This window comes from Oncorhynchus masou, chromosome 15 (genome assembly GCF_036934945.1).
Source record: "Oncorhynchus masou masou isolate Uvic2021 chromosome 15, UVic_Omas_1.1, whole genome shotgun sequence".
NCBI lineage: Eukaryota > Metazoa > Chordata > Actinopteri > Salmoniformes > Salmonidae > Oncorhynchus > Oncorhynchus masou.
In genome coordinates, this window is record NC_088226.1 from 55,911,423 (window position 1) to 55,938,770 (window position 27,348).

The 27,348-nt window shown below is 47.0% G+C and overlaps 1 protein-coding gene across 4 annotated transcripts in view; it reads left to right on the forward strand.

Annotated features, from left to right (window-relative positions):
- The window catches only part of LOC135556502 (transducin-like enhancer protein 4), a 96,639-nt gene that overhangs the window by 5,880 nt on the left and 63,411 nt on the right, over window positions 1-27,348 (forward strand). For all 4 annotated transcript variants that reach the window (XM_064989759.1, XM_064989761.1, XM_064989762.1 and 1 more), the window contains exons 2-3: window positions 5,879-5,976; window positions 11,994-12,057. In XM_064989759.1, coding sequence (XP_064845831.1) covers window positions 5,879-5,976; window positions 11,994-12,057 — 162 coding nt within the window. The remainder of the gene's footprint in view (window positions 1-5,878; window positions 5,977-11,993; window positions 12,058-27,348) is intronic.

A 27,348-nucleotide genomic window follows, 5' to 3' on the forward strand; every position in this document is an offset into this window, starting at 1 on the left:
CGGTGTGTGTATATGGCAGAGAGCTTGCTACTAACTGCTCACCAGGGTGCCAATGTTACAGCTGTGTGTGTGTGTGTGTGTGTGTGTGTGTGTGTGTGTGTGTGTGTGTGTGTGTGTGTGTGTGTGTGTGTGTGTGTGTGTGTGTGTGTGTGTGTGTGTGTGTGTGTGTGTGTGTGTGTGTGTGTGTGTGTGTATGTGTGTGCAACTCTACATTCTGTTCTCTGGCAGAGCTGGAGTGGCAGCAGAACAGTTCATACTCCCCGTGACTATTCAGGATCGGCATGGAGTAGATTTTCACAAACTGTGCTTTTTAAGTATTAGTAATCTCTCATCTGCCTAGTAAATCTAGCCTTAAGTCTGGCCTCTGTGTTCCACCTCCTGACCATTAGGTCCATATTAATATTCTAGCTTGGGGCTGTGTGTACTGGGTCTGGTCTCACTTCTCTGCATCTCTCAGGGTAACACTTTGTTTTTACAGCCAAGTAAACAAACCAACGCCAAATATCTGGCTGCACAAATCACATATGTTCCCTTAATTAGGTTAGGGTGAGTGGTGGTGTGCGTGCGTGCCTTAGCTCTCTCTTCCTTTTTGGTTGTTTTCCTCTGGATACATCTGTATTGTGGACCTTGTTGTTCTGTTTGCACCTCAGGATTTTAATGAAATACAGGTATGTCATGGATATTTTCTGGCAGATGTAACCATCATCTTTATCCATACTGTTACCTGTTTACATTTCTTATAACAAGCTGGTTCTTATGAAGTCAAGTATGAACACATCAATCCAAATGAACTGTGCTCTCCAATCCTAACGCTCATTCTCCCCTCAGTCAAAGCCTTTGTTGCTTTTTATAAAAAGAGCTGATCTGACCAAAGTTTGGATCCACTCCAAGCCCTCTTTTCTCTGCCAATCCCTCCATTTCTAATCCAGTATTGTATAGCAGTGGCTTTTGCTTCTCACTACAATGTCCGAGAGGAGAGAGGGGGACAGAAGAGATGGAGACACCAGACTGAGAGGAGAGAGGAGGACAGAAGAGATGGAGACACCAGACCGAGAGGAGAGAGGGGGACAGAAGAGATGGAGACATCAGAGCGAGAGGAGAGAGGAGGACAGAAGAGATGGAGACACCAGACCGAGAGGAGAGAGGAGGACAGAAGAGATGGAGACATCAGACCGAGAGGAGAGAGGGGGACAGAAGAGATGGAGACATCAGACCGAGAGGAGAGAGGAGGACAGAAGAGATGGAGACACCAGACCGAGTGGAGAGAGGAGGACAGAAGAGATGGAGACATCAGACCGAGAGGAAAGAGGGGGACAGAAGAGATGGAGACACCAGACCGAGAGGAGAGAGGAGGACAGAAGAGATGGAGACATCAGACCGAGAGGAGAGAGGAGGACAGAAGAGATGGAGACATCAGACCGAGAGGAGAGAGGGGGACAGAAGAGATGGAGACACCAGACCGAGAGGAGAGAGGAGGACAGAAGAGATGGAGACACCAGACCGAGAGGAGAGAGGAGGACAGAAGAGATGGAGACACCAGACCGAGAGGAGAGAGGAGGACAGAAGAGATGGAGACATCAGACCGAGAGGAGAGAGGAGGACAGAAGAGATGGAGACACCAGACCAAGAGGAGAGAGGAGGACAGAAGAGATGGAGACACCAGACCGACAGGAGAGAGGAGGACAGAAGAGATGGAGACACCAGACCGAGAGGAGAGAGGAGGACAGAAGAGATGGAGACATCAGACCGAGAGGAGAGAGGAGGACAGAAGAGATGGAGACACCAGACTGAGAGGAGAGAGGGGGACAGAAGAGATGGAGACACCAGACTGAGAGGAGAGAGGAGGACAGAAGAGATGGAGACACCAGACTGAGAGGAGAGAGGGGGACAGAAGAGATGGAGACACCAGACTGAGAGGAGAGAGGGGGACAGAAGAGATGGAGACACCAGACTGAGAGGAGAGAGGGGGACAGAAGAGATGGAGACACCAGACTGAGAGGAGAGAGGAGGACACCCAGAGGAGAGGAGAAAGAGTGGAGGGAAAAATAAAAAGAGAGAACAGGAGTGATGTGGAGGACACACCCACCCAAACAAACTTACACACACGTCCCCTACACCCAAGATCACATTAACACTTCCCTTCTACACTTGGTACTCTTCATCTATTCATGTGCCTTTACCCTAAATATTTCACCAGCAAATTATTATTTCATGCTATCTGAACATCTCTCTCCCCAGCCTGTCTGAAACAGAGAGACAGAGAGTGAGTGAGAAAGACAGAGAGAGAGCAAGAGAGGGAGATGGAAAGAGAAAGATTGAGGGAGAGAGGGAGCGGGCGGGGTGGCAGAACAGAAAGTGTGCCACAGAGCAGACAGACGCTCTGCAGTCCCGATCAGTCCCAGACCCACATCTGTTTCAGCCCAGAAACAGCGGCCTAAATCAAATGTTTCCCCCAGTGATTGATGGACAGATTAGGGGGGGGGGTGATGAGAGGACGGATGGAGGGAGGGCTGTGGCCCTGCTGCTGGCTCTGTACTGTTATGTGATCTCCTAGCCCAGTCTCTCCCCTCGCCCCCCCCCCCCCCTACCCATGGATAATCCTTCTAAATTCTCGGCTCAACTTGCTCCAGTTCCAGCTCCTCTTAATTGTGATTGAATGCTGGCCTGTCTGTCTACCCCCTCCCTCCTCTCCTAGATTAACCGGATCTGTTTGGTGTTTCAGGATACCCCATGCTGTCTGACACCACCAGGGCCCAACTGAGCCACACTGAGAGAGAGGAGAGGAGACTCCCCCCTCACTCCCCCCACTCCCCCAGGATGCTCTGAGACCAGAACACGCTGGGTCTGTAGTTATATCACTCACAACCTGACTCATACAGAAAACCGGTCTGCATTGAGGAATGTGTTATTGTGAGTGCTGATGTAAAATGGCCAGTAGTCGGTCTGGAATGTAGTCTGCGGTGGTCCACTGTCTAGTGGTCAGAGGATTTGTTAGGCCATCTCTTCTCTACTGCAGTTTATCCCCCTCCCTCACCCCGCCCCTGTGTGTGTGTCAGACCAGTGTGGTATGAATGAAGGTCAGTGGGGCCCTGTCGGCAGCCGCCCCTCCCCCACCGGGATTGTGTACTGAGTTGAGGCCGTCGGTCCAGGAAACCGCCACAACACTAGGCACAAACTGAGCTGCACAACCCGCAGCTTAATTACTGGAAAGCCCAAAGAGTGTCTGACCTCCACCATTAGCCTAATTGAAATTTAATTGAATTTCCTTGTCGAGACTAATTAAGCTCCTACTGAAACCTGCAATCTTTTAGCCGCCTAGTTAGCCTCTGGACAGACAGGATTCGCACCCTATTCTGTGGAAAGAAAGCGGGAGGAAAAAGGGGGAGAGAAGTTGGAGGGTAAAGAGGTGGAGTGGAAAAGGGCAAAGGGGAGAGGTCTGGTGTTGGCTCTCAGGGGTGGTGAGATGGAGTGAGGGAATGAGGAGGGAGAGGTCTGGTGTTGGCTCTCAGGGGTGGTGAGATGGAGTGAGGGAATGAGGAGGGAGAGGTCTGGTATTGGCTCTCAGGGGTGGTGAGATGGAGTGAGGGAATGAGGAGGGAGAGGTTTGGTGTTGGCTCTCAGGGGTGGTGAGATGGAGTGAGGGAATGAGGAGGGAGAGGTCTGGTGTTGGCTCTCAGGGGTGGTGAGATGGAGTAAGGGAATGAGGAGGGAGATGTCTGGTGTTGGCTCTCAGGGGTGGTGAGATGGAGTGAGGGAATGAGGAGGGAGAGGTCTGGTGTTGGCTCTCAGGGGTGGTGAGATGGAGTAAGGGAATGAGGAGGGAGATGTCTGGTGTTGGCTCTCAGGGGTGGTGAGATGGAGTGAGGGAATGAGGAGGGAGAGGGAGAGATGGACAGATAGAGTTGTGCAGACTAAAGTCCGGTCAGGGCGTGTGAGGTGAAGTATTACAAGCATTTCGCTACACCTGCAATAACATCTGCTAAATGTGACAAATAAAATTTGTTTTGATTTGAAGCAGCCTATGCCACTGATCTGGAGCATGTGGTTGAATAACACTGACATGCATTATCTTTTTAGCCTCAGTTGTGTGCATGCATTTGTGTGTGCGTGTGTCCCAGGCTTTTTGTGCGTAGCCCCCATTTAGCACAAGGGCTTGTTGCGTGTCAGCTCAGCGTGCGTGTGTGTACGCACCTGTTTGTATGTTTCAGTAGTATGTTCCTCCTTCACGACACTTCCATCCCCTCAGCTATAAAGTGCCCAAGAAAGGGAATGGAACTGAACTAAATGATTACCGACCCATAGCACTCACCCCCGTCACCGTGTGGTGCTTTGAGAGGCTCGGCAATGACCACATCACCTCCTCCCTCCCTGACACACTCAACCCTCTCCAATTTACCTACCGCCCAGACAGATCCACGGACGACGCAATCGCCATTTCACTGCACACTACCCTCACCCACCTGGAGAAAAGGAATGCATATGTGAGGACACTGTTCATCGACTACAGCGTAGTGCCCTCTAAGCTCACGGCCCTGGGACTGAACTCCCTATGCAGCTGTGTCCTGACGCGCCACCCCCAGATGGTGAATGTAGGCAACATTAACTCCTCCACACTGATCCTCAACGCGGGGGCCCCACAAGGTTGCATCCTATGTCCCCTCCTGTACTCCCTGTATACCCACAACTGAGTGGCCTCACACAGGTCGAACTCCATCATCAAGTTCACTGATGACTCGACAGTAGTAGGCCTGATTATCAGCAATGATGAGGGAGGGAGGAGGTAGGCACTCTGACGGCTTGGTGCCAGTATACAACCCTCGCTCAACGTCAGCAAAACAAAGGGGCTGATTGTGGACGTCAGGAAGAACCAGGCTGGGCACATCCCGATCCTCATCAATGGCAGCCCTGCCATGGAGACGGTCAAAAGTTTCAAGTTCAGGAGGCTGAAGAAATTTGACCTGTCTCCGAGGGCCCTCAGTGTTCTACAGGCACACCATCAAGAGCATACTGTTAAGCTGCAACACAACTCCACCGCCGCTAACCATAAGGTGCTACAGAAGGTGAAACGCTCAGCCGAACGCACCATTGGGTGCACACTGCCTGCCTTCCAGGACACCTTCAACACCAGGTGTCGCAGGAAGGCCAAGAAGATAATCAGGGACCCGATTCACCCGAGCCACGGACTGTTCATCCCACTTCCATAACTCAGACGCAGGCAGTGCAGGAGCATCATGGCAAGAATGGAAAGACTGGCCAATAACTTCTACCCCCAGACCATCAGGCTGCTGAATAGCCACCACTAGTCAGCTACCAAGTCCTCCCCCCACCCTCTATCCGGTTATATTGCCCTGCCTCTAAAACAACATCCCTGCTGTGTTTGTGTTCCCCCAACTACACAGCGAGGGGAACAACACCTAAAGTGCTTCAGACAGGCTTCGGGGGGGGGGGGCAGGGTTCTCTTAGGGGGCGTTTGTAGAGATGTAGAGATTCTTTGCTTTTAGCAGGTGAAAGACAGTGCCGTTTTAATGTTTGTGATTCACCATGAGTTATTCAGTTGACGTTTTCCCTTCTCAGTGCTTTGTAGGCAAGAATACATTAGCAAAAAGCATCCTAGCAGAGGAGAGGGAGGAGAGAGGGAGGAGAGGCGAGAGAGAGAGATGCTAATGTGAGAGGGGGAGGGAGACAGTCATTAGGAGAGAAAGAGGAGGAGGAGGAAAGGGGAGAGAAGAAGAGGGTGGCTGGAGAGAAAAGAGTGAGAGAGTGTTTGTGGAAGAGGGGTGCGGAGAGATAAAGAGAGCAAGGACAATGTTTTATGATATGTGTTGAAGTGACCTTACTCTCCCTTCTTCTTTCCTCTCCTTTCTTTTCTCTCCCCCAGGTCCCTATTCAGCCTGGTCAGTCTTTCAAGTTCACAGTCCTGGAGACCCTGGACCGCATCAAGGAAGAGTTCCAGTTCCTCCAGGCTCAATACCACAGGTGCTGTATACTCACTCACCACCCTCCACCTCCCCCTTATATACTATACAGATAGGGTATACTCACTCACCACCCTCCACCTCCCCCTTATATACTATACAGATAGTGTATACTCACTCACCACCCTCCACCTCCCCCTTATATACTATACAGATAGTGTATACTCACTCACCACCCTCCACCTCCCCCTTATATACTATACAGATAGTGTACACACACTCACCACCCTCCACCTCCCCCTTATATACTATACAGATAGTGTATACTCACTCACCACCCTCCACCTCCCCCTTATATACTATACAGATAGTGTATACTCACTCACCACCCTCCACCTCCCCCTTATATACTATACAGATAGTGTATACTCACTCACCACCCTCCACCTCCCCCTTATATACTATACAGATAGTATATACTCACTCCACCTCCCCCTTATATATAATACAGATAGTGTACACACACTCACCACCCTCCACCTCCCCCTTATATACTATACAGATAGTGTATACTCACTCACCACCCTCCACCTCCCCCTTATATACTATACAGATAATGTATACTCACTTACCACCCTCCACCTCCCCCTTATATACTATACAGATAGTGTATACTCACTCACCACCCTCCACCTCCCCCTTATATACTATACAGATAATGTATACTCACTCACCACCCTCCACCTCCCCCTTATATACTATACAGATAGTGTATACTCACTCACCACCCTCCACCTCCCCCTTATATACTATACAGATAATGTATACTCACTCACCACCCTCCACCTCCCCCTTATATACTATACAGATAGTGTATACTCACTCACCACCCTCCACCTCCCCCTTATATACTATACAGATGGTATATACTCACTCCACCTCCCCCTTATATATAATACAGATAGTGTACACACACTCACCACCCTCCACCTCCCCCTTATATACTATACAGATAATGTATACTCACCACCCTCCACCTCCCCCTTATATACTATACAGATAATGTATACACACTCACCACCCTCCACCTCCCCCTTATATACTATACAGATAATGTATACACACTCACCACCCTCCACCTCCCCCTTATATACTATACAGATAGTGTATACTTACTCACCACCCTCCACCTCCCCCTTATATACTATACAGATAATGTATACACACTCACCACCCTCCACCTCCCCCTTATATACTATACAGATAATGTATACACACTCACCACCCTCCACCTCCCCCTTATATACTATACAGATAGTGTATACACACTCACCACCCTCTACCTCCCCCTTATATACTATACAGATAATGTATACACACTCACCACCCTCCACCTCCCCCTTAAATACTATACAGATAATGTATACACACTCACCACCCTCTACCTCCCCCTTATAGACTATACAGATAGTGTATACACACCACCCTCCCCCTTATAGACTATACAGATAGTATATACTCACACACCACCCTCTACCTCCCCCTTATAGACTATACAGATAGTGTATACACACCACCCTCCACCTCCCCCTTATATACTATACAGATAATGTATACACACTCACCACCCTCCACCTCCCCCTTATATACTATACAGATAATGTATACACACTCACCACCCTCCACCTCCCCCTTATATACTATACAGATAATGTATACACACTCACCACCCTCCACCTCCCCCTGATATACTATACAGATAGTGTATACTCACTCACCACCCTCCACCTCCCCCTTATATACTATACAGATAATGTATACACACTCACCACCCTCCACCTCCCCCTTATATACTATACAGATAATGTATACACACTCACCACCCTCCACCTCCCCCTTATATACTATACAGATAATGTATACACACTCACCACCCTCCACCTCCCCCTTAAATACTATACAGATAATGTATACACACTCACCACCCTCTACCTCCCCCTTATAGACTATACAGATAGTGTATACACACCACCCTCCCCCTTATAGACTATACAGATAGTATATACTCACACACCACCCTCTACCTCCCCCTTATAGACTATACAGATAACGTATACTCACTCACCACCCTCCACCTCCCCCTTATATACTATACAGATAATGTATACTCACTCACCAACCTCCACCTCCCCCTTATATACTATACAGATAATGTATACTCACACACCACCCTCCACCTCCCCCTTATAGACTATACAGATAGTATATACACACACACCACCCTCGACATCCCCCCTTATAGACTATACAGATAGTGTATACTCACTCACTACCCTCCACCTCCCCCTTATAGACTATACAGATAGTATATACACACCACCCTCCACCTCCCCCTTATAGACTATACAGATAGTATATACTCGCTCACTACCCTCCACCTCCCCCTTATAGATATTACAGATAGTGTATACTCACTCACTACCCTCCACCTCCCCCTTATAGACTATACAGATAGTATATACACACCACCCTCCACCTCCCCCTTATATACTATATAGATAGTGTATACTCACTCACTACCCTCCACCTCCCCCTTATAGACTATACAGATAGTATATACACACCACCCTCCACCTCCCCCTTATAGACTATACAGATAGTATATACTCACACACCACCCTCCACCTCCCCCTTATAGACTATACAGATAGTATATACTCACTCACTACCCTCCACCTCCCCCTTATAGACTATACAGATAGTATATACACACCACCCTCCACCTCCCCCTTATAGACTATACAGATAGTATATACTCGCTCACTACCCTCCACCTCCCCCTTATAGACTACACAGATAGTGTATACTCACTCACTACCCTCCACCTCCCTCTTATACACTATACAGATAGTATATACACACCACCCTCCACCTCCCCCTTATAGAATATACAGATAGTATATACACACCACCCTCCACCTCCCCCTTATAGACTATACAGATAGTATATACACACCACCCTCCACCTCCCCCTTATAGACTATACAGATAGTATATACTCACTCACTACCCTCCCCCTCCCCCTTATAGACTATACAGATAGTATATACTCACACACCACCCTCCACCTCCCCCTTATAGAATATACAGATAGTATATACACACCACCCTCCACCTCCCCCTTATAGACTATACAGATAGTATATACTCACTCACTACCCTCCCCCTCCCCCTTATAGACTATACAGATAGTATATACACACCACCCTCCACCTCCCCCTTATAGACTATACAGATAGTATATACTCACTCACTACCCTCCCCCTCCCCCTTATAGACTATACAGATAGTATATACTCACACACCACCCTCCACCTCCCCCTTATAGACTATACATATAGTATATACTCACACACCACCCTCCACCTCCCCCTTATAGACTATACAGATGGTATATACTCACTACCCTCCACCTCCCCCTTATAGACTATGCAGATATTATATACACACCACCCTCCACCTCCCCCTTATAGACTATACAGATAGTATATACTCGCTCACTACCCTCCACCTCCCCCTTATAGACTATACAGATAGTGTATACTCGCTCACTACCCTCCACCTCCCCCTTATAGACTATACAGATAGTGTATACTCACTCACTACCCTCCACCTCCACCTTATAGACTATACAGATAGTATATCTCTGCCACTGCCCTACCTACGATATACAGTATATTGGGCTCCTGAGTGGCGCAGCGGTCTGAGGCACTGCATCTCAGTGGTGAGGTGTCACTACAGGCACCCTGGTTCGAATCCAGGCTGTATCACGTAATTTGGAGTCCCATAGGGCGGTGCACAATTGGCCTAGTGTCGTCTGGGTTTGGCCAGTGTAGGCCGTCTTTGTAAATAAGAATTTGTTCTTAACTGACTTGCCTAGTTAAATAAAAAATAAATATATGTATTTATATTTAAAAAGGAACTATAGTGGTGTGATATTGTATGTCATAAACATTAATACACAATATAAAGGTCTGTGCTATCTGTGTGTCTGAAGATGGGAGTCTGAGGATTGTGTCCTATATGAATGTGTGTACCTCAGGGGGGAACTGCCCCTCCTCTCTCTAAAGGACTGGGGGATCCCCCTGGGAACCATTGTCACACTTCCACTGCTCCACTTATTATTCTGTGGAATATTACATGTCAGGCTTAATAATACTGCACTTGATGTATGTGAAAGCCAAGGATGGGTGCAGTGAACTATAAGGTTGATATAACACAGTCATACACAGGTCAAATGCAGGTGGTGATTCTAATCTTATCCATCGTAGTCCACCTGTCACAGTGGCAGGGTGCAAGCCTGGTCCCAGATCTGTTTGTGCTGTTTTACCGACTCCTATGCTCGACGTCACAGGCTAGCAGGGTGTGGTGATATTGGTCTGTTCTTCCATATCATAGCAAAGTGTCTGTTTTATCAGAGTGTTAGCAGAGTAGAGTTGACCTCCAGACTGTGACCTTGGTGCTGAGAGCCTGGTTCACCAACTACTTTGCAGACAGAGTTCAGTGTGTCAAATCGGAGGGCATGTTGTCCGGTCCTCTGGCAGTCTCTATGCGGGTGCCAGAGGGTTCAATTTTCGGGCCGACTCTTTTCTCTGTATATAACAATGATGTTGCTCTTGCTGCGGGCGATTCCCTGATCCACCTCTACGCAGACGACACCATTCTATATACTTCCGGCCCGTCCTTGGACACTGTGCTATCTAACATCCAAACGAGCTTCAATGCCATACAACACTCCTTCCGTGGCCTCCAACTGCTCTTAAACGCTAGTAAAACCAAATGCATGCTTTTCAACCGCTCGCTGCCTGCACCCGCACGCCTGACTAGCATCACCACCCTGGATGGTTCCGACCTTGAATATGTGGACATCTAAAAGTACCTAGGTGTCTGGCTAGACTGTAAACTCTCCTTCCAGACTCATATCAAACATTTCCAATCGAAAATCAAATCTAGAGTCGGCTTTCTATTCCGCAACAAAATAGCTTCCAACACTCTACTCAGCAAATTGGATGCAGTTTATCACAGTGCCATCCGTTTTGTCACTTAAGCACCTTATACCACCCACCACTGCGACCTGTATGCTCTAGTCGGCTGGCCCTCGCTACATATTCGTCGCCAGACCCACTGGCTCCAGGTCATCTACAAGTCCATGCTAGGTAAAGCTCCGCCTTATCTCAGTTCACTGGTCACGATGGCAACACCCACCCGTAGCACGCGCTCCAGCAGGTGTATCTCACTGATCATCCCTAAAGCCAACACCCCATTTGGCGCCTTTCGTTCCAGTTCTCTGCTGCCTGTGACTGGAACGAATTGCAAAAATCGCTGAAGTTGGAGACTTTTATCTCCCTCACCAACTTCAAACATCTGCTATCTGAGCAGCTAACCAATCGCTGCAGCTGTACATAGTCTATCGGTAAATAGCCCACCCATTTTTACCTACCTCATCCCCATACTGTTTTTATTTATTTACTTTTCTGCTTTTTTGCCACACTAATATCTCTACCTGTATCTGACCATCTGATCATTTATCACTCCAGTGTTAATCTGCAAAATTGTAATTATTCGCCTACCTCCTCATGCCTTTTGCACACAATGTATATAGACTCTCTTTTTTTTCTACTGTTATAGACTTGTTAATTGTTTACTCCATGTGTAACTCTGTGTTGTCTGTTCACACTGCTATGCTTTATCTTGGCCAGGTCGCAGTTGCAAATGAGAACTTGTTCTCAACTAGCCTACCTGGTTAAATAAAGGTGAAATAAATAAAAAAAAACACCATGAGCTGAATACTCATGGCCATAACTCTCTCGGTCACAGCAGTGAACAGTGTGTTGAAACTAGTATTGTTCTCCCACTGCAGCCTGGATCCCAATGGTCTCTCTGTCTAATTGATCTAGACCCATAACCTTTTTCAGCTTTGACACAAAGGAGAGATTCAGGTTGAGCTGCAGCAGGGTAGATCCTGCCTTAGATCAGTTTGTTGACACGTGTGTGTGTGTTTTCCTTCTTTCTCTGCAGCCTGAAACTGGAGTGTGAGAAGCTGGCCAGTGAGAAGACAGAGATGCAGAGACACTACATCATGGTAAGATCTATTCTATTTCCACCAGCGTTGGTTCACAGACATCAATGAGACAACGTGGAGAGGGTAGGCCCTGTCTCTGTCTTGCTTTACAAATATACCCCTCTCCATTACACCAACATAGGAAACCATCTAGCCCAGGGATAGGCAACTCCAGTCCGCGGGGGCCACATTTTTTCCACATCCCAAGCAAACACAGCTGATTTAAAGTCATTGCGTTCTAAACTAAAGATCCGGGTTAGTTGATTATTGGTCATGTGTGTTAGCTGGGTCTGGGGCAAAAGTGTGACACCAATCAGGCCCCCTGAGGACGGGAGTTGCCCGTCCCTGATTCTAGCTTGTTGAGGAGGCTCATCTTGAGTTAGGAGGATGAGACTCTCAGACTGTCCAAAAGCAGAACAAGTCCCTCTCTCTGTCTCTCGCTCTCGCTCTACTCCCTCTGCAACAGCTTGAGCCCCTCCACATCAGTCTGTCTGCCTAAAGACTTGTATGTTATTAACTATGTCTATGTCTGTGGAACAAACACGGTGAGGACAACGTGAATATGATATGAATCATCTGCTGAGCAGCTCCCATTTCATCAATGAGAGAGAGAGAGAGATGGAAGAAAGTGAGTGAGAGAGACTGAGAGAAAGGGGAAGGGCAGTGCACAATGGTAGACAGACAGACACTACCTCAGACTAAGAATATTCACACTGTTCTCTGTGACTGTGAGAGGCTGTCCTTTATGGAAGATTTCACATTTGCAGGGTTTGATGGATGGCGGTAGTTGGATAGATATGTATAGGAGCCTTTACTCCAATATGAGGAGAGACTACAGTCTACTCTGTGTTATAGACTGGGGACAGTCAGCAACATTTGATCGACCCTCATGAATTCATATTAAATGTCATGACCTTTGTGACCACAGGACTGTTGGTCAACAGCAGGAAGAAATAGGCTAAAACGTCTGTGAATGAAGCCTTTTCCATCGTGTTGGTCTCCATAGAGATGGAGGATAGCTGGGGAAGGTGCGATATGCATTTACAATCTTAGAAAAAAGGGTTACATATGCGTTCTTCGGCTGTCCCCGTTGGAGAACCCTTTTTGGTTCAAGGTACAGTAGTACTCTTTTGGGTTCCGTGCAGAACCCTCTGCGTAAAGGGCTCTACATGAACTCAAAAGGGTTATATCTGGAACCAAAAAGGGTTCTCCTATGTGGACAGCCGAAGAACCATTTTCGGTTCTAGATAGCACCTTTTTTTCTAAAAATGCGGATATATTGCATATAATGTACAATGCCGTGAACAAGTATTTGCCCCCTGATTTTCAACATCTCAATTGGCATTAGGTCTGAATTCGTTGCTTTTTAAGCATTTTAATTGTGTGTTTTGCATCATTGTCTTGCTGCATGACCCAGCTGCGCTTCAGCTCACAGACAAATGGCCTGACATTCTCCTGTAGAATCCTCTGATACAGAGCAGAATTCATGGTTCCTTCTATTAAGGCAAGTTGTCCAAGTCCTGAAGCAGTAAAGTATCCCCAAACCATCACACTACCACCACCATGCTTGACCGTTGGTATGAGGTTCTTACTAAGGAATGCAGTGTTTGATTTTCGCCAGGTATAATGGGACCCATCTCGTCCAAAAAGTTTACTCAAGTTTGCCAGGAAGCACCTGGATGATCATCAAGACTCTTGGAAAATGTACTATGGACAGATGAGTCAAAAGTATAACTTTTTGGATGACATGGGTCGCGTTATGCCTGGCGAAAACCAAACACTGCATTTCAAAGTTAGAACCTCATACCAACGGTCAAGCATGGTTTACAAATCAAATCAAATTGTATTGGTCACATACACATGGTTAGCAGATGCGAGTGTAGCGAAATGCTTGTGCTTCTGGTTCCTACAGTGCAGTAATATCTAACAAATAATCTAACTACCTAAACAACTACCTAATACACACACATCTAAAAAGGGGTGAATGAGAATATGTACATACAGTGGGGCAAAAAAAGTATTTAGTCAGCCACCAATTGTGCAAGTTCTCCCACTTGAAAAGATGAGAGAGGCCTGTAATTTTCATCATAAGTACACTTCAACTATGACAGACAAAATGAAGAAAAAAAAATCCAGAAAATCACATTGTAGGATTTTTTATGAATTTATTTGCAAATTATGGTGGAAAATAAGTATTTGGTCACCTACAAACAAGCAAGATTTCTGGCTCTCACAGAGCTGTAACTTCTTCTTTAAGAGGCTCCTCTGTCCTCCACTCATTACCTGTATTAATGGCACCTGTTTGAACTTGTTATCAGTATAAAAGATACCTGTCCACAACCTCAAACAGTCCCACTCCAAACTCCACTATGGCCAAGACCAAAGAGCTGTCAAAGGACACCAGAAACAAAATTGTAGACCTGCACCAGGCTGGGAAGACTGAATCTGCAATAGGTAAGCAGCTTGGTTTGAAGAAATCAACTGTGGGAGCAATTATTAGGAAATGGAAGACATACAAGACCACTGATAATCTCCCTTGATCTGGGGCTCCACGCAAGATCTCACCCCGTGGGGTCAAAATGATCACAAGAACAGTGAGAAAAAATCCCAGAACCACACGGGGGGACCTAGTGAATGACCTGCAGAGAGCTGGGACCAAAGTAACAAAGCCTACCATCAGTAACACACTACGCCGCCAGGTACTCAAATCCTACAGATCCTACAGAATGAATGGGGTCATGTATCGTGAGATTTTGAGTGAAAACCTCCTTCCATCAGCAAGGGCATTGAAGATGAAACTGGGTCTTTCATTGAAGATGAAACTGGCTGTGTCTTTCAGCAAGACAATGATCTCAAACACACCTCCTGGGCAACGAAGGAGTGGCTTCGTAAGAAGCATTTCAAGGTCCTGGAGTGGCCTAGCCAGTCTCCAGATCTCAACCCTATAGAAAATCTTTGGAGGGAGTTGAAAGTCTGTGTTGCCCAGCAACAGCCCCAAAACATCACTGCTCTAGAGGAGATCTGCATGGAAGAATGGGCCAAAATACCAGCAACAGTGTGTGAAAACCTTGTGAAGACTTACAGAAAACGTTTGACCTCTGTCATTGCCAACAAAGGGTATATAACAAAGTATTGAGATAAACTTTTGTTATTGACCAAATACTTATTTTCCACCATAATTTGCAAATAAATTCATAAAAAATCCTACAATGTGATTTTCTGGATTTTTTTCTAATTTTGTCTGTCATAGTTGAAGTGTACCTATGATGAAAATTACAGGCCTATCTCGTCTTTTTAAGTGGGATAACTTGCACAATTGGTGGCTGACTAAATACTTTTTTGCCCCACTGTATACGGATGAGCGATGCCCGAGCGGCAAAGGCAAGGTGCAATAGATGGTATAAAATACAGTATATACATGTGATATGAGTAATGGAAGATATGTAAACATTATTAAAGTGGCATTATTTAAAGTGACTAGTGATCCATTTATTAAAGTGTCCAGTGATTGGGTCTCAATGTAGGCAGCAGCCTCTCTGAGTTAGTGGTGGCTGTTTAACAGTCTGATGGCCTTGACATAGAAGCTGTTTTTCAATCTCTCGGTCCCAGCTTTGATGCACCTGTACTGACCTCGGCTTCTGGATAATAGCAGGGTGAACAGGCAGTGGCTCGGGTGGTTGTTGTCTTTGATCTTTTTGGCCTTCTTGTGACATCGGGTGCTGTAGGTTTCCTGGAGGGCAGGTAGTTTGACCCCGGTGATGCGTTGTGCAGACCGCACCACACTCTGAAGAGCCTTGCGGTTGTGGGCGGAGCAGTTGCTGTACCAGGCTGTGATACAGTCCGACAGGATGCTCTTGATTGTGGACCTGTGGAAAATAGTAAGGGTTTTGGGTGACAAGCCAAATTTCTGTTGCGCCTTCTTCACCACACTGTCTGTGTGGGTGGACCATTTCAGTTTGTCGTTGATGTGTACGCTGAGGAACTTTCCACTTTCTCCACTGCTGTCCCTTCTATGTGGATAGTGGGGTCCTCCCTATGCTGTTTCCTGAAGTCCACAATCATCTCCTTTGTTTTGTTGACATTGACTGAGAGGTTGTTTTCATGACACCACACTCTGAGTGCCCTCACCTCCTCCCCGTAGGCTGTCTCATCGTTGTTGGTAATCAAGCCCACTACTGTTGTGTCGTCTGCAAACTTGATGATTTGAGTTGGAGGCGGCATGGCCACACAGTCGTGGGTGAGGGAATACAGGAGGGGGCTGAGCATGCACCCATGTGGGGCCCCAGTGTTGAGGGTCAGCTAGGTGGAGATGTTGTTTCCTACTTTCACCACCTGGGGGCGGCCGTCAGAAAGTCCAGGACCCAATTGCACAGGGCGTTGTTGAGGCCCAGGGCCTCCAGCTTGATGATGAGCTTGGAGGGTACTATGGTGTTGAATGCTGAGCTGTAGTCAATGAACAGCATTCTTACATAGGTCATCCTCTTGTCCAGATAGGATAGGGCAGTGTGATGGCGATTGCATCGTCTGTGAACCTGTTAGGGCGGTATGCAAACTGAAGTGGGTCGAGGATGGCTGGTAAGATGGAGGTGATATGATCCTTGACTAGTCTCTCAAAACACTTCATGATGACAGAAGTGAGTGCTACGGGGCAGTAGTCATTTAGTACAGTTATCTTTGCCATCTTGGGTACAGGAACAATGGTGGCCATCTTGAAGCATGTGGGGACAACAGACTGGGATAGGAAGCGATTGAATATGTTCGTAAACACACCAGCCAGCTGGTCTGCGCATGCTCTGAGGACGCGGCTAGGGATGCTCTGGGCCAGCAGCCTTGCGAGGGTTAATGCGTTTAAATGTTTTACTCACATCGGCCACAGAGAAGGAGAGGGGGGGGGGCGTAGTTCTTGTTAGCGGACCGCGACGGTTGCACTGTATTATCCTCAAAGCGGGTAAAGAAGGTGTTTAGTTTGTCTGGAAGTGTGATGTCGGTGTCCGTGGTTTTCTTTTTGTAGTCTGTGATTTCCTGTAGACCCTGCCACATACGTCTCGTGTCTGAGCCATTAAATTGGGACTCCACTTTGTATCTGTATCAGCATTTCGCTTGTTTGATTGCCTTGTGGAGGGAATAACTACGCTGTTTATATTCAGCCATATTCCCAGACCTCTTTCCATGGTTAAATGCGGTGGTCGTGATGGTGGTAGTGTGATGGTTTGGGGATGCTTTGCTGCCTCAGGGCCTGGATTATCCAAAACACACAATCAAGTCTACATAAAAATGGTTTAAAAGCAACTAATTATACGTTTTGGAATGGCTTAGTCAAAGTCCAGACCTAATCCCTTTTGAAATGTTGTGGCAAGACTTGAAATGAGCAAGACTTGAAATGAGCAGGTCATGCTTGAAAACCCACAAATGTCGCGGAGTTAAAGCAGTTCTGCTTGGAATAGTGGGCCAAAATTCCTCCACAGCGATGTGAGAGACTGATGAACAACTACAGGAAGCATTTGGTTGCAGTCATTGCAGTTATTGTGTGTAAGGGGGCAATTACTTTTTCACACAAGGTAATTGGACGTTGCATAACTTTTGAATGAATAAAATAAGTATCAATTTTTGTTAGTTATTTGTAAACTCAGGTTCCCTTTATCTAATATTAGGTTTTGGTTGAAGATCGGATAACATTCGGTATCAAAAATAGAGAAAATCACAGAGGGGGCAAATACTTTTTCACGGCACTGTATATTGGTGTACATACAAGTTATGTAGAGTAGCCTATGAATGGCTGGGGTTGAGGTTAGTTCTGAGGAATGGTCTCTAACATCTGTGTCTGTGATGTCTGTAATGCCTACTGTATTGGCAGTGATCTGGAGGGAGGGAGTGTAAGGAACAGAGTGAGAAGGAGGGAGAAAGGCAGGGACAGGGGCTTAGGAGTGAGAAAGGGAGAAAGGGAGAGAAAAAAAATAGAAAAGGGAAGTTGAGAGAGAGGCAGCCAGACAGAGAGAGATACAACACCAACAGAGAGAGACAGAGAATGACAAAGATAGAGTGGCTGAGATGGAAAGGCAGGAAAAGAGAGGGATAGAGAAAGAGAGCGTGAGCACAGACACGTAAATAATGGGAAGTAACAAAGTCTCAGTGGCTCCACAGTGGAGCTAACCCAGAAGGATATATTTAGGTAGTTAGACTGTAGCCTTATAACTTGTTTGCACAGGCAGTCCAGTCTTTCTTTAGACTGCTCCTATCATTCATTATTCTGTAACTTTAAAAACCAGGTATGGGATGTTCCCGCCCTCTAATGTACTACTTCCAGGGAATGACTTACGACTCGGCTGATGATGATAATGATGATGATGTTGAGCATGGAATAGACATGAGGATTCATTTGGAGCAGCATATTGGAATGTTGCCTCCGTAAAACGAGGTAAAAGCATAAGCAGGCAGGCAGCAGGGGGTGATGTTTTATATGTTTGATTAACGCACTCTGCAGCTTTATGCATAAGCTAAACTCAGCAAAAAAACAAATGTCCCTTTTTCAGGACCCTCTCTTTCAAAGATAATTTGTAGAAATCCAAATAACTTCACAGATCTTTATTGTAAAGGGTTTAAACACTGTTTCCCCATGCTTGTTCAATGAACCATAAACAATTCATGAACATGCACCTGTGGAACGTTCGTTAAGACACTAACAGCTTAGACTGTAGGCAATTAAGGTCACGGTTATGAAAACTTAGGACACGAAAGAGGCCTTTCTAAAAACACCAAAAGAAAAATGCCCAGGGTCCCTGCTCATCTGCGTAAACGAGCCTTAGGCATGCTGCAAGGAGTTATGAGGACGGCAGATGTGGCCAGGGCAATGAATTGCAATGTCCGTACCGTGAGAAGCCTAAGACAGCGCTAAAGGGAAACAGGACGGACATCACACCTGCGGAACAGGTACAGGATGGCAACAACAACTTCCCGAGATACACCAGGAACGCACAATCCCTCCATCAGTGCTCAGGCTGTCCACTATAGGCTGAGAGAGGCTGGAATGAGGGCTTGTAGGCCTGTTGTAAGGCAGGTCCTCACCAGACAACACCGGCAACAATGTCGTCTATGGGCACAAACCCACCGTCGCTGGACCAGACAGGACAGTAAAAAAATGCTCTTCACTGACGAGTCGCGGTTTTGTCTCACCAGGGGTGATGGTCGGATTTGTATTTATCGTTGAAGGAATGAGCGTTACACCAAGGCCTGTACTCTGGAAGTGGGATCGATTTGGAGGTAGAGGGTCCGTCATGGTCTGGGGCGGTGTGTCACAGCATCGTCAGACTGAGCTCGTTGTCATGGCAGGCAATCTCAACGCTGTGCGTTACAGGTTAGACATCGTCCTCCCTCATGTGGTACCCTTCCTTTAGGCTCGTCCTGACATGACCCTCCAGCATGACAATGCCACCAGCCATACAGGTCGTTCTTTGTGTGATTTCCTGCTAGACAGGAACGTCAGTGTTCTGCCATGGCCAGCGAAGAGCCCGGATCTCAATCCCATTGAGCACGTCTGGGACCTGTTGGATCGGAGGGTGAGGGCTAGGGCCATTCCCCCCCCCAAAAAATGTCTGGGAACTTGCAGGTGCCTTGGTGGAGGAGTGGGGTAACATCTCACAGCAAGAACTGGCAAATATGGTCCATGAGGAGGAGATGCACTGCAGTACTTAATGCAGCTGGTGGCCACACCAGATACTGACTGACTGTTTGATTTTGACTCCCCCTTTGTTCAGGGACACATTATTATTCCATTTCTGTTAGTCACACGTCTGTGGAACTTGTTCAGTCTATATCTCAGTTGTTGAATCTTGTTATGTTCATAAAAATATTTGCATGTTAAGTTTGCTGAAAATAAACAGTTGACAGTGAGGACGTTTCTTTTTCATGGAACCCTTCTCTGTTAGATATGGAAGCTGTCTCTGTTAGTCTTCTGTGGTAGTCTACAGAGACATGGACATACACACACGAGAGGGTGTCTGCGGGCGCCTTGTTTCTGGTTGTTGTATTTATAATTCATGGGGCTCAGATTTCACAGCTCTCCTGAAATCTGTGTATTTGCAGCCATTTTTATCCCAACATCAAATAATTTCTGGGTAATAAATAAGCACCTTACTGTGATTGTTTTTAATTAAAATGGTTAAGAAAAGGGTCCTCCAGAGTGGCGCAGCAGTCTAAGGTACTGCAGTGCTTGATGTGTCACTACAGATCTGGATTCGATCCTGGGCTGTGTCGCAGCCGGCCGTGACCGAGAGACACATTTGGTCCAGCATCGTCCGGGCTAGGGGAGGGTTTGGCCAGATGTCCCATCACACTCTAGCGACAACTGTGGCGGGCCGGGCCCATGCACGCTGACACGGTCACCAGGTGTACTGTGATCCTCCGACACATTGGTGCGGCTGGTTTCCGGGTTAAGCGAGCAGTGTGTCAAGAACCAGTGCGACTTGACAGGGCAATGTTTCGGATGACGCATGGCTCTCGTCCTTCGCCTCTCCCAAGTATGTACGTGAGTTGCAGTGATGGAATAAGACTGTAACTACCAATTTGGATATATCAAAAAATTGGGGAGAAAAAGGGGTAAAAAGTAAAAAATATTTATATAAAAAGAAACAAAAATAGCTTTTTAGCAAAGGGCAATTTCTCAAGCAACAATTTTGCTAGGACATCTCACCCAAACAGGCTGAAATTCAGGCAGGCTTTTCAAAAGGCATTATCATAATTTTCACAATTTCACAGTATTATTCCAACCTCAAAACACAGGTAAATCACATTTTTGGCTGTCCTGGGCCTAAATAAGACCACATTGTTTCACTGTCTGATTAGAGAATGAGAGGTATCTGTCAGTGTCAGGCCTGAGACAGGGATACAGAAGAGGTCGGCATGTGTCTGTGTCATTTCTGTGGGTTTTATGAGTGCGTCTGTGTGTTTGTTTAGTATTTGTGTGTAGTGTTTCTGTTTGGAATAGAGGGGATCTGCAGGGTTCCAGTTTTAATGACCATCCATGTGGTCACATGCACTATAACCCTATGTGTTCATGTGTGTTTGCGTGCTATACATCCCCGCAGGGGGAGGGGTGTTTGTGAGGGGGGAGGATTAATGCACTACTCTCAGCCGCTTACTCCACCCCCAGCTTATCTGTCTGATTCAGCCTGACAAACTGTGCTCTCTTCAGGAACATTACAGTCACAGATTGCGAAAGAGAGATGGAAAGAGGGAGATGGAGAGAGAGATTGAGTATCAGAAGAGGGGAGGGGAGGAAGGAGAGAACCAGGGCAGAGGGGGAGAGGAGAAGGGATGAGGATAGAATTGTAAAAGGAATGCACCCTGGTAAGCTAATCGTTTCTATGACATATGACAGTGCAAGCTGAGGATTTAGGGAGAAAAAAAGGGTCCAGGAGGATTGTGATTTAAGAGTCTTCAACCTGCCTCGACTGTCTGGTAACATGTAGGAACACAGAAGAACACACATCTTTACAAAGATTGGCTGCTGGTGGCTCTATCAACATTTGTCAGCAGAATACCACCCTGCATCCCACTGTTGGCTTGCTTCTGAAGTTAAGCAGCGTTGGACCTGGATGGGAGAGGGTGTTGGAGGGCCAGTAGGAGGCACCCTTTCCTCTGGTCTAAGAAAACATCTCTTGTGTAGGGTGCTGTCTTTCGGATGGGATATTAAATGGGTGTCCTGACTCTCTCTGGTCACTGAAGATCTCATGGCACTTATTGTAAGACCCTGGGGTCCTGGCTAATTTCCCAATCTGGCTCTCATACCATCACAGTCCCCATAATCATCCCCAGTTTACAGCTCATTCATCTCTCCCCTGTAACTATTCCCCAGGTCGTTGCTGTAAATGAGAATGTGTTCTCAGTCAACTTACCTGGTCAAATAAAAATATGCCCCTCATACTCTAGGCCCAATCAGAAAGGCTACTCCAAGGTCAATCATTTTGGTTGGGATTTAGTCATATTTCTCCAACTCTGATTATGAACTAAGAAGTAAAGACTTTCTATCTACTTTTAGTTATTTCTCTATGTGGAGTTTACAGAGCTAAAAGTCAGATCTCACCAGTCTTAAGAACATGTGAGTAAAGCTTTCTAATGAATGTATTAATATACTTATGGTATCTGTTGGTGTGGGAGGAGAGAGAGAAGTGGAGAGACAGGCACCACATGAGGGATGCTGATAAACAATGCAGTCTACGTGCACGCACGCATGCACACCCACACACATACCATTTAGCCAAATCACCTTGGATTAGATGCACTCCACAGATCATCTTCTTAAGTCTGGAGATTTAACAGAATAGTAAAGACACAGGCTGGCTGGCGAGACACTTTGACACTCAACATGATGAGTCACTGAAATGGAGGAAGGGCAAACGAGGGCGCAAACACTCTGAGAGAGAGAGGGAGAGAGAGAGAGAGAGAGAGAGAGAGAGAGAGAGAGAGAGAGAGAGAGAGAGAGAGAGAGAGAGAGAGAGAGAGAGAGAGAGAGAGAGAGAGAGAGAGAGAGAGAGAGAGAGAGAGAGAGAGAGAGAGAGAGAGAGAGAGAGAGAGCTGGTTGAGTGAGATGGTTTAGGACTATCACATGACTAGAGATTAGTTAGCCAATGACTTGCTTATGGTAGTCCATCGTATCTGATGATGACTTCCACTTCTGAGTTAACAGTGAATTCTTTGACTGTGGAGTCCAATCTGAGATCCCCAAACTGTATTGCAGATGGGGCATATGCAGTCTGTGTTGGCAGGGGGCAGGCATGGTTGTTTGTCTCCTGAGCTGTTTTTGCTCTCTGTGCCCCTCTCCTCCTCCCACCTCTGTTCACCGGCCTGGCAGAGCTTCCGCCAGGTGGAACGGTCGACAGCAGCATCCTCCAGGTCTGTGGATTTGATGTTGCATTGCTTCAGCAATGTTTTTAGCTGGTCCTTGTAGTGCTTCATCTGCCCCCCTGCAGATCGCCGGTCAAGATGTATCTGGCCGTACAGGATTTTCGCTGGCAAGCGCTCCTGAGACATTCTAATGAAATGCCTAAGCCTGCGCAGTTGGTGCTGGGTGACCATGGCCTCCATGCTCTTGCAGTTGGTCTTAGCAAGTATTTCTGTATAGGGCACACGGTTGCACCAGGTGATTCCCAGAATGTCTTATGTGGAATCGCTCAAGCTGTTTGTTGTGGCGACTGTAAATTACCCAGTTTTCACAGCTGTAATGAAGTTTGGTGATGCAAACGGCTATATAGACGGTGATTGTGGTGTGGAGGTGGAGACCTCTGTTTTGGAAGACCCTGCGTCTGAGTTTCCCGAAGGCAGCAAATGCTTGTTGATCCTATTTTGAATTTCGAGGTCGATGCTGCAGCCCCCTGAGAGGATGCTGCCCGGGTATTTGAAGGACGGGACTATTGTCAGTGATTTATGTTCAATGGTGAAGACAGGCATGGTGGGTGGAGGGCCGGATCTCCATTGGCAGACCACCTCTGTCTTGGTGGTGTTGATAGACAGTCCCATCCTGCTATAGACCCTCATAGATGCTACAAGGATAGACTGAAGGTCTTCTGAAGTGTGGGCCACAAGAGCACAGTCATCAACATACTGCAGCTCAAGAAACCGCTCCGTCAAAACCTTGGTGGTCACTTGGGGCCTCCTTATGTTGAATAGATTTCCATCCAGTCTGAAGTACACCGCAACTTTGTGAAAAAGCTGGGTGACACATAGGTGGAAATTGTTAAAGAGTACCAGTGCCATCGCACATCCCTGTCTCACACTGATGCTTACTCCAAAGGGCAATGACTCTTGCCCTCCTATGGCCATTGGAACCATCATCCCATCATGGAACTGGCAAAGGATGTTGACACATTTGTCTGGACAGCCACATTTGAGTAGAATGCCCCATAGTAGTTCCCTGCTCACAGTGTTGAAGGCCTTGGAGAGGTCGACAAAGGTCATGAAAAGGACCTGATGTTGTTCACGGTACATCTCCTGGAGTTGCTGTGCCGCGAGTATCATGTTGACCGTCTCCTGTTCTTTTTGAAGCTGCATTGTGACTCTGGCAGCAGTTCCTATGTGATGTTGTTCACCAGCATGTGTAGCATCACCTTGGCCACGAACTTGCCGGCCACTGCCAGAAGGGATATCCCCCGGCTGTTGCCGCAGATGAACTTGTCACCCTTGTTCTTATAGATGGTGACAATGTTTCCATCCCTCCACTGTTGAGGGGACAATCTCCAGGTCCCAAACCTCAGTGATGCACTGGTGGACCGTTCTGGTGCAGAAGTAACCTCCCTTCTTAAGTAGTTGTCAGCACCAGGGGTCTTGTTGTTCTTGAGGTAACGAAGAGCTGATAACACCTCCTGGAAGGTTGGCAAATGGTTGAAGTCTTGAATGGGTGGACGGACAGGCAGTTCTTCCAGGATGGAGTGGTCTGTAGGAGAGTGCTGATTGAGTAGTGCTTCAAAGTGGTCAGCCCACCTCATCAGGATCTGGTTTTGGTCCTTCAAGTGAGTCAGACCATGGGCTGTTTTCATGGGGGTGATGGAGTGACTTCTAGGGCCATAGATAGCTTTATTTGAGTTGTAGAAATTGTGCATGCCGTTTTTGTCGACATATATTTGGATTTCTTGTTTCTTATTCATCCACCGGCGTTGGGGGGATGTATTCTCACCTGGGGTTTAGCCAGTATCATACGGTGATCTGTCCAGCATTCTGCACCCCTCGTGGCAGGTGTCAGCAGGACGCCATTAGTGTCAGAACGTCTCACTATGACGTAGTCAGGTGCCAGTGTTTGGAGCGTGGGTGCAGCTATGATGTTTTATATTTGTTCTTCTGCTGGAACAAGGTGTTAGTGACAATGAGATTGTGCTCGGCAGATAGAGTTAGTAGTCTCATGCCATTATCATTGACCTGGCCAACACCATTACTCCGCTCCATATCCTTTTGTTCTGTCCCACCCGCGTTGAAGTCACCCAGCAGAAATATCTTGACATTCCTGGGGATGCGATGTGACTGGTAGAAGCAGTCCTTTGCCTCATTTTCAGATGGTAACTTGCGTGCGTATGCACTGAGAAGAGTAGCATAACGCATCTTGTTTAGGGGGATACCGAGAGACATGAGTCTTTCACTTATGTCAACAGGTGTTTTGGCGAGGCTGAGTGATAGGCTGCTCTTAAAAGTCCCACACCGTGCTGATGTTGTCCAACCGGAGGGTAACCTTTCCAGAAGAAGGTTTAACCTTCTCCCTCCGCTTTCAGGGAACCTTCATCCAGGAACCTGGTCTCACTCAGGGTAGCAATGTCAATGTTTTAGCGCCTTAGTTCTGTAGCAATCAAAGCTGTTCTCCGATGGGGTCTATCGCTATTATCGTCAGTGTCCAAGAGTGTGAGGGCCAACACACTCGCATGGTCGATCCTTGCCATCAAGTTAATGCGCACGTGCACTCACGCGCGCACACACACACACACACACACACACACACACACACACACACACACACACACACACACACACATGCAAACCTATATACTGTGACACACACCCTCATCGCTGTCTCACCCTCACTTTCTGTCTGTCACTCTCACACACACTGATACACACACACAGTGTCACACACCACACACACCCTCCTCGTTGTGGTGGTTGGGGAGGTGACGTCAGCATCAGCAGGGTGACTTACTGTTTCTCTGCCGGGCTTAGCCTTCGCCACATGCGCCACATGCCGTGCACAATCTGCTCCAGACTGACACACACACATGCATACACCAGGTATTATACACATAGCGCTCAATGAGAATGCACTGACACGAGAGGGATATTATATAATGGTGGGCGGTGGAGGAGTAGGACAGGGGGCTGACAGTCAGGCAGTCAGCTAGAGGAAGATGAAGCCATTAAGAAACAGAACAGACAAACCTGCACAACGCTACAACAACGCTGCTCTGCTCTGCTGTATGTGTGTAGTAGATCAGCCTTGATAAAAGCTCTGTGGCTGGCTGCTGTTGTTGTGTTGTTGTGTAGTGTGGGGCTCTTAGCTAGCTCAGCTTCATCACCTGGGATCATAAGCCTGCATGGGGATTTTAGCGTTGTTCTTTTATATGGCTGAGAATGATGATCCTTGGAATAGTATGTGTGGATAGTTATAGGAATGTGAAATATTAAAATTAATGAGAGTAGATTAGATGAATGAGAATATGCAAGACATGACAGATGTATTTTGGTGTGACTAAGCTGAGCAGATTCCTTGTCGTACACTGTGCAGTGTGTTGTATGCTAAGGATCATATGTGGCTGTACAGTATCTTGATCTTTCATGCCATTTAATTCATTTAGCCTGCCTCTCAATCAGTGTTGACTTTGCCTGAGGAGTATCCTCACACAGCCAAACACACACACAACTCAGTATTAGGAAGGTGTGCTTAATGTTTGGTATACTCAGTGTATACGTTCATTACAGTAATCCATTCCCACATTGTTCACCTCTCTGCATGGGTCCAGCCATGTTGGTTCTCTATGGAGCCTTATGCACTATCTTTCAGCCTATAATATGGTGTGTAGAGCATTCTAAAGCCTTTACATATTCCTTATTCCTCCATGCAGACTGCTCTGTGAAGAGGCTTGTGTTGTCCAGTACATGGCCACATTAGCATATTGGTCCTCAGAACCTACTTATCTAATATGAGAGAGAGAGAATGAATAAGAATGGAGAGAGAAAGAGAGACTAATAATGGTTAGAGTGTGTGAGAGAGAGAGAGAGCGAGAGAGAGACTAATAATGGTTAGAGTGCAAGAGAAAAAGAGAGAGAGATGGGGGATGGATGGAGCGGTAGAGGGAGGGAGGACATGATGAGGAGAGATGGCACAAAAGAACATGGCTTTTATGATGTTGGAGAGTGGAGAGGATTCAGAGATGGACAAAGGAAGGAAGGCTCAAGAGGACCATGTGTGAGCGTGTGTGTGTGTACCTTGTGAGCGTGTGTGTGTGTGTACTGTGTGAGCGCGTGTGTGTGCATCGTGTGTGTGTGATAGAGAGAGAAACCGAGAGAGAAATGCCAGAGAGAGAGATCAAGAGATGGAGAGCGAGAGAAAGAGATATAGACAGACAGTCCCTGTGAGATGCAGAGATTCTGAGAGGGCGAGAAGAGACAGAAAGACAGAGAGAGTGATACAGAGACAGCAAGAGTTTCAGGGGGGAAGAGGGAGAGAGAGGGAGGGAGAGGGGGGAGAGGAAGGGGAGAGATTGGGGGAGGGGAGAGAGAGCGGGTGGGAGAGAGAGGGAGGGAGAGAAGTCAGGTTTGATGGTCATCATTCTCCATGCTGTT